General features: G+C 41.5%; 1 protein-coding gene across 1 annotated transcript in view; it reads left to right on the forward strand.

Moving 5' to 3' along the window:
- Positions 1-917: 917 nt before the first annotated feature.
- GRK4 (G protein-coupled receptor kinase 4) overlaps positions 918-12,033 on the forward strand; it is a 217,605-nt gene continuing 206,489 nt past the window's right edge. The window contains exon 1 of the mRNA XM_073647535.1: positions 918-1,215. Within this exon, the coding sequence (XP_073503636.1) occupies positions 1,164-1,215 (52 nt within the window). The 5' untranslated portion in view covers positions 918-1,163. The remainder of the gene's footprint in view (positions 1,216-12,033) is intronic.

The raw sequence follows: 12,033 nt of genomic DNA on the forward strand, positions 1-12,033 counted from the left end.
TCTCTCCTAGCTCTCTTATAAACATACATGCTCAGTGCAGTCAACAGCAATCTCTCTTATACACATGCACGCTCAGTGCAGTCAACAGCAATCTCTCCTATACACATGCATGCTCAGTTCAGTCAACAGCCATCTCTCAAGAGCCAAGTTTTCCGTTTCTTCTATGGGGAGAGGAATATTCACCGCTGTCAGACATCTCTGGTGGCAGCTTATCAACTGTGGGACCAAAGGGATCAGTCATTGAAATTCAATATACCTGAACCTATTCTCCAACATTAATTGTGGGGGGAGAGTTGGGACCCCTCCACACACATTCGTTAGTCACCCAGAGTTTGGTCAGACACTGCATATCGGGACCCTTACATTTGTATCCTGTTATTACATAATGTGCATGGATTTCTGGAAACCCTATTACATTATTTTGCTACAAACATACCAGTATGTTACTTTGTATTGTCTTTATTGTCTGTAAATGTCCCTGCATAATTGCAAAGCGCTGCGGAATATGTTGGCGCTATAGGACTAAAACTATTATTATTTTTATACTCAATCTCATGTTATAATTCAATCACTCAATGATCGTAACGAAAGGTTTGCAGACTGATTTGCAGAACTGCATCCCGAGCTAAGGCCACGTCGTAGACGTTCGTATGTAGAATCGACAACCACGCATAAGACGGTGCAGCGAACGGTGGCGGTGGGGGTCTGAGCTGTCAATCACTTGCTTGGTTAACCCTTGCATTCCACCTCTGGTTCTTTGCATTGCATTTTGCAGCAAATAAGACATTCTTTTTTTTTTTTTTTTTTTTTTTGCAGCCGCTGCTGTGCATCATTGACAAATCTGTGCTAGGTGAATGCACAGCAAGCTGGCTGGAGCACACTGAAGGTTCATTCTGCTTCTGGGAGTGGTTTTTAGCCATGTCCCCTCCTCACTATAGGCAGCCCTGAGAGCAAAACAGGAAGGAAGGAGCCCAGCAGAGCAGAGCAGCAGAGCTGGAGCACACACCACTCTATGTCTACCCAATGCTAGGAGCCTGCACACAATGTGCTGCTGGAGATGAGGCTGCCCATGCCCAGGATCTATGCAACAAGGGGGCAGCTGCTTGTCAAGGGAGCTTACTAGGAACAGAAATGTGTGATCTGCATTGCACTCATTCCTGATCATGGAGATTGAAAACATTGTGGCCAACACTGTGTTGCTGAAAGCCAGAGAAGGTAAGAGAAGGCAGAGTGGGTGGGTGGGGAGCAGCAATGAGCACAGGCTGCTGCTCCATCTGCATGTAGGCAGGCATGTATGGTATGTGCAGAGGGGCTGATTCCTCTCCTGTACATCTCTGCATTGCTCTCTGGGTTATGGCATGAATATTGAGGGGTGGGGGATAATGCAGGGGAAATAATGGTGGTGGCTTCATGCAATGACTCCTGCACAGGCCAGCTCATCAATAATCTCCTATGCTGCAGCCTATGTGTTCCAGCGCATCAACCTGTGGAAACGGTGTGGCGGTCGTTGCTGCTGCTGCAGAACCTCCTTTATTTATTTTGTTATAAACCTGACATGTCTTTTTGATACGACTGACTGCGTTAGTCCCAGGTCTGTTCTTGTATGCATTTTGCCATATGATGTCAAATTGATGCTGCTGAAATCACATAAAGGGTTCTGCAAAAAAAAAAAAAAAATTGTTGGATTTGTCATTGGATAAATTGTGCGCTGTTTCGGATCAGATCTTATACAATCACTTTTTCGTAAATTTTATTTTATTTTCTTCAATTATTTCCACACACCGGCAGAAATGTTGCACAGAACCTGCGATTTGCTATCGACTTCTGCAGAAAGTGGCTATCGACAGTTACCTCCCCCCCCCCCCCCCAAAAAAAAATCTAAACCTGCTGGATTTATGGTTGTGAGTTGCATTCGACTTTGTAGGTAAAGGCTATAATATCCCAAGTTGTGAGTTCACGTGCAACATTTTTTCCATTTTTTTTTTTATCTTATTTTTTTTTATTTTGTGTTTGTTGCAGATGCCAAATTGCAACATACAATTTATTTCTGCCGAAGTCACGGAGTATTCCCTAATGTGCAGACCCTGTCCCACTCCTATCGTTACATAGGAAGGAAAAAAATAAAATAAAATGTTGACTTCTTCTAGCTGTATAACATACAGGAGACCTCTACTGACAGCCGTCCGTCCTACTTTTACAACACTAAATCCGTTTCGTACTAGCGTGCCGCTTTTGTGTATTTTACCTCCTTTAAAAATAATGTTGCTTGTCGGCATTTTCGCTTGTGTATACAATGCCATTTCTCAATTACAGTTCTTGGGGAAATATCTGTGCATTACTGGGACTGGTGGTGCGGGGTGATCGGCTGCCTCACGGGATCGTAGTATTGTTCTGCCATGCACCTTGTGCAACATTCCTCCTTCTGAGAAAAGAATAGGTTGTGTTGTGCCAGTGACCTCTGAGTGCCGTTTTGGCATAAATTTGGCTTTGATACTTGGCCCATAATGGATCATATTTACTAATATCAACATATACTCCCGAAAACATTATTATACCTTGTGGTTTTAATTTTTTTTTTTTTTTTTTTTTAAACTAAACACAATGCTGCCCAATAGACGAGTAGATACAAAGTTTTTTAATTCGGAAGGTGTTTAATGCCTTTTCTTCTCCTCTGCATTAAACAGGCTAAATTGCAGAATGCAGTCAACTTTTTTTTTAAAAATTTTTTTTAATGCTTTCATGTTATTTTTAACTATAAGGCTATGTGCCCACGTTGCGGACCTGAAGCATATTTTTTACGCTTCTCCCTGGCGGGAAAATCGCATGCGGATATTACATGCGGTTTTCCCGCCAGGTAGAAGCGTTTGTGAGGCATCTTTGCATGCATTTCCGCATGCGGGTTATCAAGCACTTCTCCAAGCATCACTTGGAAAAGTGCTTGACAACTTGTTCAGAATGGTAAAAAATAAAAAAATAAACTTTATACTCACCTTCTGATGCATTCTCTGCCCCGTCCGGAGGCTTGAGCGGCTCACGCTGTTGTGTGCAGGACCTGCGGTGACGTCATTGAGTCATGTGGTGGGTCACATGACTCAATGACGTGGCAGGTCCTTCAGACAACAGCGCGACGGAGGGAAAACATCAGAAGATAAGTATAAACTTTATTTTATTCTTTTTTTTACAGGTTCTTTGGTACCCAGGTCTGGATGAGAGTCTCCTCTCATCCAGACTTGGGTACCATCCGCACATTGATTCCGCTGCGCTTCCGCAAAATTAATGAACATGCTGCGGATTTTTGACCGCAGCATATACGATGCGGAAAAATCCGCAGCATGGGCATTGACATTGCGGAATGCCATTGGGGACCATGGGGTGCGGATATACATGCGTTTTTCAAGCGTTTACGCTGCGGAAATTCCGCAGCATATACGCTTGAAAAATGCTACGTGGGCACACAGCCTTAATCATACCACATGGCGGTTTTGACTTCAATCATAATAAAGTTTTTTTTTTTTTTTTTTTTTTTTTACTTGAATCTTTACCACTTTCTCCAGAGACTTGTTTTTGTTTAAGTAGCCGGTTATCTTTTGTATCCTACTTATTTTTATTTCCACCCATGTCAATAAAGACTTTGTATGACAAGGCTGTTGCACCCATAGAAATCAATTGAGTTTTTATTATATATTTGTTTTGTTTTCTTGTTGATTTTAACAATATTATGAAAATGCTCAATGGTTTTTCCCCAAAAGAAGCGAGTGGAGCAATGTAAGTTGGGGTCGGAGCAAGAGGAAGAAAACCATCTGGAAGACATAGCATGTTCCCAATGTATACCTTGGAATAGGGCCTTATTCAGACAACCTTTTTCCGTGGATAGAACACGCACCCTTTATAATATATGGGACGGTTCATATGTCTGTGTTTTGTTTTTTTTCCTTGCGGACCGAGTGTCCACAAAGAAATCACAGACACGTCTGTTTTTTGATCCAGTCAAAATTACCCATCCATGGTACTGTCTAAATCGTGGACGGCACACGGATGCCATTTGTGTGTGATCCATGCGCTGTCTGTTTTTTTTAACATTGCAATGAGTAGGAGATGCTTTACACACTTATTTTTTATTTTGCATATGAGAAAATTACTAATGGTGGTAAACGGACACACTGATCAAACGCCGTTGAAAATCAGATCCCGCACACTGATAAAAAATCGATTTCGTTTTTTTCATGGACGAGAAAAAAACGTGCGTCTGAATAAGGCCTAACGGCATTCTACACATCAGTTCTTCCCATCTACATGATGTCTGGACAGACCCATAAAACGTAATAGAAATGTTCACACACCCTTTTTTTTTCCGCTGATCAATGTGCCTGTTCTGTCTTATTCTCATGTGTTTTTTTTGTTTGGTTTTTATATGGATCAGAATCCGCCATTCGAGTCTATGGAGAGCCATAAAAAAATAAGTTTTCTATTTTTCCATCCGTTTTTCAATGATCCTTTGCTAAGTGCCATTGGGAAAACAATTCTACTTTATCTTCTGAAATAAAATAGATCAGAAAAACAAACAAACAGATGGACAACGAAAGCCACATGGAAAAGAAATCTTAGTGTTTGGATGAAAAAAACAACAACCCAAAAATGGATATGTGAATGTTCCCTAAAGGCTACAATTTATGCCAGCCTGACTGGTGCCAAAAAGACAAATTTTGTGGCTGTCCGAAGGTGGCCTTGGGCGGATTTTACATGAACCTGTGTTTGCTGCTCTGTAGATGAGGCGCCGTCTGCTCTGTGGCACTTACATTCTGCTGACAGATTTACAGGACAAAAATTGGAAATCAGAAATCTATAGGTTTGTGAATTTAAATTACCGTAATCGACATTAGTGATGTGTGAGCATGCTCGGGTGATAACCGCGTATATTCGGCATGCTCTGAAAAATGGGTTTGAGTCTCCGCGGCTGTAAGACAGCTGCGACACATGCAGGGGTTGACCAACAAACAGGCAATCCATGCATGTGTTGCGGCTGTCGAACAGCCGCAACACATGTAGCTGTGGTGTTTCAAACCTATTTTTTGAGCATGCCGAAGATACTCAGCTAGCACCCGAGCGTGTTCGGATAACACCTTATCCGAGCACGTTCGCTGATCACTAATCGACATTCTTATACTGATGTCTAGTAACTATGAAAAACAGCGCTTTCTAAACAATAATACTTATTGAATCCCATATAAAGGTGTATTCACATGACCATTTTTACAGCCCGGGTTACGGCATCAATTTCTGATCCAACAGCTGGTTTATTGATTTGAACTAACAGCCTTATATATGACGCTGTTAGTTCAGGTCAAGAGACCCATGGTCGGGCCGGAAATGACTGGCCTTAACATGATATGTGGCCACTATAATGTGCATATGTACCTGACGGGTACAAAACCACTATCAAAAGCACACAAGGTAAAGAATATCCACCAGTGTCTGTTCCAGTGTAATTGCAAAAATCAATCCGTTGCGCATGTTCTGTCGATCATAACGTAAAAAAAACCCATAAAATCTATTGAAAACAGGCATAAAGCAAAAAGACTCTGGACATCTTTTCATGTAATAACTGATTCCAGAATATTTTTTATTTAGATAATTTCAATGAAATCTAATACAACAAGAAAAGTTGTTTTTGGACACCTATAAGGGAACACGGCCCGAATGAGGTCCAGATTCTCAGCAGGTGCATTAGTAAAGCTTCAGCTCTTCTAGTTCCTAAAATAAAGTCTAATTCCATTTTTATAAAACTACTCACACTTTTATACATTGTTTCATCGCTGATGTAAGTCTAGGACCCCTCATAAATCCCTAGAATGAATGGGCCTCAAGAACCCTTCCAAATAGAGCTGTTATATTGGTGGGGGGCAGGGTTGCTAGTGTTGATATCACTTCTGTTGACTTTGGTAAATCTGCATTGTGCGTCTATATTTTTCACTCACTTTGCATGACTGTCCCATTAATATGACATAAACATTGGAAACCTTTAAAGGGGTGTTTTCTCTTGTTAACATGAACCTATACACCCACTGATTGATAGAATGGACATCCATCTTCCACCCCTCATCTTAGAGAGAGCGATTAATGAAACCTAAAAAATAAAATGGTCCCTTAAGTTTAACAACTGCTTTAACCTTGAAGCAACTCTATGTAAATTCTGAGAAAGTTGCCTCTAATCTCATAGGGTCACTTTAACAATTAATATTTGTTAATACATTAAATTTAAATTGGTGGAAAACTTTTTAATAAACTGTCCAATAGTAATTTAGCTTGGGGGGGGGTTAGGCAAGTTCAAGCTACGGTCATTTTGTTCGTCACACGAGACCTATAGATATTTTATACTTGGCTTAGCCTTGGGTGACGCTTATCGGTAGGCGCTGCTGCAGAAGTTGGGAGATTAACCCTTTCATTCTGCGCCACTCCAGAACCCACGTCACATAAATGCCCGCAGTATCGTGAGTCTGCTCTGTTTTATTACAATTGGTAATGTGTTCTGGGCTAAATTACGGTGGTGATGTAGTGTGCAGGAGATGAAAAAACATTAGCTCATTTGCTGTGGGGCCTCACTACTCATTTTCAGAATCCCGGAGGCACACAAGTACTTAAACATATTCCTGAGAACATTTCTAACTTTAGATACAACTTGCTATATTTAAACCGGCTATCTGAATTTCTTGCCTATTATCCAGCCCGTATTGTACATTCCGATAGAGTAACGTCCAGAAGCACAGACGAGGGAGGCGATTGGTCACCAGCGAGACGTTATCTGCAGACGCAGGACATCAGTCTGTGAGCTTTTAAGAAAAATCCATTCACAACACCATGAAATAAGTGGGAAAACTTTTTTTTTCCCACTTATTTCAAAAGTGTGGAAAAAAATTCTGCGAAGAATGGTTTCCAAAATAGAAGTAATAGTTTATTTTTATCAATTTTATAAAAATGCAAAGTGAACAAAAGAGAAATCAAAATCAAAACAGTATTTGGTGACCACCCTTTGTCTTCGAAACCGTATCAATTCTTGTAGGTATACCATCCCAAAATGAGGGATTTTGTAGGATTATAGTCAAGTGTATGTTTTATCAAACAGGTGATAATGATCATCATTTTCATAGATGGGTAGAAACACCGTCATTAACTGAAACAGATATGTAGGAGGCTTAAAACTGGGTGAGGAGCAGAAAATCTGTGCAACAAAGGTGAGGCCGTAGAAGACAGTTTCTTGTCACAGTTAATACACCATGGCAAAACTTTTTTATTTTGAATGTTACTCCCATTATATACCAAGATTAAGGACAGATGTAATCTTTTTACCCTGGCTTGAGCCTTTTCATGAGATCACTTGTGTCCTAAGTTGAGTAATACACTTTGTATAATCGGCCAAGAGAAATTTGGAAATGGAGGTGACAATTGCACTAAATTTATATCAAGTTTAGAAAATGGTTGCCACTTTTCAGCCCCCATTCAGTCAAAATATAGAAGAAGGGAAACTGTCCCTAAAATATTAGGCCACTTTCACATGTCTACATTCATGGTTAAAGTATAGACTGCCATGTCCGGACCAGCCACAGGTCTCCTTAACGAAACTCAACAGTTTTGAAGGCATATATGAGGCAGCTGAGTTTAGGTCAGGTGACTCTCAGACAGCCTGATTATGGCGGTCCTTACTTCTACCCTAAATCCAGCCTTGGAAATTCCTTTTTTTTTCTGATGATCAAAAAAAAAAAGACTGAATCTGCCAAACGTCTGATGGGCATGGGGCAGAATAACTCTACCAGCCGCTACCACTATAATAATTCTACTCTGTGGGTAAGGAATATAGGTCTAACCTTTTTGTAATCTTACATGAATTGCTCTATTGTTTAAACTTTGAATCCAAAACTGTGATACCCGTTTTAATACATTATGATTTATGAGATAAAGATATATTCACTTGTGAATATTTCACATCAAAAATATGGCAAATTGCTCTTCTCCAGAAGGAAGAAACCTCTTCCAAGCAAACACCTGTAAGTCAAAGTCGGGTCCTTAAAAGACCCATGACCAATTTATTAGGATGGCTTCACATGTCTTGAGTTTCACGGTCTTTGGGTAGATCATGATTTTTGGGCCTCCAGACCCAAACTCAACAGTTGCATAGGCAAATATGAGACAATTGATTTTTGCATCAGGAGACCCATGGCTGGTCTGGAAATTGTGGTTCGAACTTAGACTGTGAAGCTGCCCTTAGGGTATTGGCCAATCTAAGTACCCATCTGTAGATAACTTTTGGTTAAGCACACAGTTTAAATAGATCAGTTTTTGGCCGATCATTCAGCCGCCAGCTATTTCTCTCAACTCTCGTGTAGAGATGAGCAGTGTTCGATTAGAACTGTTCGCCAATCTCAAATTCGAGCTGTTTTGGGCGGTGTTCGAGTCGTTCAAACGATTTGCAAAAAATTCGGCTGTTCGAGGTTATGTTCGATAACTGTTCGTGCACCAAAAGCGTAACTGGATTTTTTTCACATCATGCAGGGATTGTCTGCCACTCACTGTAATGTCACAGCCATGGTGGTTGTGGCATTACAGTGGTTGCCCAAATCGATGGGAACAGTGCTCACAGTGAAACATGAAAAGCCGGCAATTCAGCAGCGGCATACACCGGTACCCGACAATTTAGAACAGAAAGAATAAAGCATCACACATAGATTAGATACATAGAAACATGTCAGTCACATATATAAGTACAGTGATAGTGTTGATTACTGTACTTGTCATTTAGTGTTAAAATAAAGGATTTATTAAAAAAAAAAAATTGGCGTGGGGTTCCCCGTAATTTTAGTGTCTAGCGGAGGTTAAGCAGACGGCTGGGGCAGAGTCAAGTGTTGGGGGGGCCATATAAATTACTCTAGTCCAAACCTGATGGTAGTGACTAGTTTGGTCAATGTTAGTCTGAAGTGTATGGAGGCCTTTACAGAGTAGTCTACTGTGTGGATGGATGAGGTGGTCTTTCATGCAGATGACACCTGTAGATGGCCCTTGAGACAGTTTTCTTCCTCCTGGAGGAGAATGTACTCTAAAATATCCTCGGTCAGAACTAGCGCCCCTACCACCCGTCAATCAGAAACCTAATGTGTACTGATGAGGGCCAAGAAATCCACGTACAAGGTATCTGCTTATAACCAAACCAAATTAGCTTTATTTTATTTTGTCAAAGCATAATCAAACATCCTAGAGTCTTACAGGTTGCATACCCCCTAATATAACTTCATTTTAATGGCTACATTTTTTTGGAAACCAGATCCAATAAATCACATTGGCTGCTGTTTAGAGTTTTTTGGTCTTTGCGGTAGCATTGTAGTGTGGGTGTAAAAGGCACAAGAATTATAAATGCCACTTTATAGGTTGTTGGTAGGGGCTGATGGAGATGTGGGGTAACTGCATGACATTTTCGGCAGTTCCCTAATAAAATCATTTTATGGAGGATGCAAAGAGAACACTTCAATAAGTGCGAGCCATAAGTGGGTGAATTCCTGTTATGAATATTAGTGCGTCTGCAGAAATCGGAAGAAGTTTGCTTTAATAATGGATGAAGACGCTGACATTGTATTGATCCGGCCGCTGTTAACTTTTAAGTAGCATTTTCAGATTACGGGTAAATAAGGAGATGAAATAAATATATACCTCATCCTGTCCAGTCTGCTGCTCTGAGGCCGCGCAATATCTCTCTACTTGCCTCATTGTAATAGTTTTATTGATCTCCGCTGCTCAGATTCACCCTCTCTGCTCTTGTCTCCTCATGGAGAGATGTAAAAACCATGCACTTAATGCCCCGATCCCCAGGTGACCCGGGCTGTGCATTTTATAGCCATTAACGAGGATTCCCTCCATAAAGATGGCTCTTCAGGATGATGAGGATGCTGGTCTCGGGGCTGGCTCACAATGGATTTATGCATCTCTACAGCCATTGATTGACTGTTGACAGTCAGGGTTTGCAGAAGAAACCTGAAACCTGCCTACAAACCACAGTGAGATCATTTCCTTTAATACTCTGGATTTTAACTCTTGTAAAGCTGGACCTTCATGCATCAGTCATACCCATTTGTAGGATTTGGAGTATTGCATATAATGTCTAAAGGATTTTGAATACTTTAAAAAAAAAAAAAAAAAAAAAAGAATTAAAAAAATTCCCAAGTTAGGCCCCAGCTTAAGCTGGTCACTGTCCAGATCTGAGCCTCTTCTCTTGTTAAAGGAGTTGTCCGAAGAAAACTAGTGATGACCGATCAATAGCATAGGTGATACATTATCAGAGGGTGTCCGTCCACTGGGGTCTGCACCAATCTATAGACTGCAGAAGCGTGTCTCCGTCATTCTCTATGGGGCTGCTGAATGCTGGACTCAGCTTTTTCAGGAGCCTCCTAGAGAATTAATGGAAGAGCGATAGGGTGTCTGATCTGCCGTGCCATTTTGTAGCAGGAATAAAATTTATTTTTGGGAGGTGATCAAATTCATTTGATTGGTCCAGGTCCCAGAGATGGACCACCCTCGATTCACAAGTTATCACCTATCATGTACATTGACTTTAAGTATTAATTAAATGGATGACCATTCATTTCATTCCCATTAAAAAATAACCTTAAAAGGCAAGTTACATTACAAGAAAACATGTCACTGTTGAGGCACCCCTTTAAAAACCAGTTGTCTTTTGTTTCTCTTGCCAAATGCTTTATCAAAGGCTCCCATACACATTTGATAAGTCGGCAAAACATGACAAGTTCAGAAGGATCATCCGTTGACCATCCTGTGTATATGGCCTCTCAACTTTCCACCACAGATGATGTCGAGGGAGAGAAGGATCCGGCCTGTTGAATCTGTGTCTGTTCCTTTAATTCTCCATGGATATAATCCGCTGCCAGAGAGGAGTAAGACAGCCGGTATCTCATAGAGAGCAAAGGCTAAGCTGAGCGTTCCTGTGTATGGTAGAGTCCGGGGAAGATGGTCATCGGCCAAATGATCAGCTGTCTAATATGTATGGCCTGCTTTATTCTCTGTTCATATCTGTGTTTTTAGTCTCCGTTGCAGATTCCTTAATATTTGTAACAGGCGGCACTAGTTATTCTAATGACGGAACCCGATTATTATACCTTGATGGGGGTCTGTCTGGCAGTGTTGCTGGTTGTCATGTGATGGATCTGTCAGTGCTTGAAATTCCGTTTTGCTCTTGTGACCGAATACAAGTAAGGAAATTAATAACGGCAATGTGAACCCTGCCTTAGTTCTAGGCTTTTCTTCCATTCATAGATCAGCATCTGTCGAACTCCAGCTGTAGAGAAACCACAAACCTCAATATGCCCGATAGTCGGTGGAGAGATGCTATCAGGGAATGTTGGATGATGTAGTTTCCCAACAGCCGGAATGCCAACTTTTTCTTAGCTATAATCTAGGACAGTGATCCTCAAGTATCTCAAGATCATGCAATGTGACTCTGGCACCATGCCCACATTTGGTGGCTGATGGTCGTGTTGATTGACCAGTCTGAGATTCCGTCTGCATGCAGTTTCTGGAGAGCGAAAAGACCGCCACACACATGAAAAAACTGTCAGCAGACCGCTATTTCTCCCAACTCCCTCATGCACATGAGCAGTCTTTTTCGCCAAACGTTTACGTGTTCCAATAGTGAGTGAGGAGAAAGCCACTGCCAAACTCATGGCAGTGACTTATATCCCCCCCCCCATTTTCATTTGTTTGGGGAGAGTTGGGAAGGCCCCTATGCACATCAGATAATTGACGGGTTCTGCCAACTTCTATCTGATGTGTGTGATGGATGACACCGGAGAGATCACACACATCCCACCACTGCCACCAATATGTGAAGGACCGCACCTCGCAGCCCCACCTGACGTCGCTAATACCTTCGAGGGTTCACGCGGTACAGTCTCCCCATTTTCACCAATGGTGACGTTACACTCCCCTTGGGGATACATAAGGTCAGCTTGGCACAGTTTTCAACACGGGCACGGGGAG

The sequence above is a fragment of the Phyllobates terribilis genome, unplaced genomic scaffold (assembly GCF_046119375.1).
Source record: "Phyllobates terribilis strain yellow unplaced genomic scaffold, ASM4611937v1 Scaffold_1__5_contigs__length_1240528914, whole genome shotgun sequence".
NCBI classification, from domain to species: domain Eukaryota; kingdom Metazoa; phylum Chordata; class Amphibia; order Anura; family Dendrobatidae; genus Phyllobates; species Phyllobates terribilis.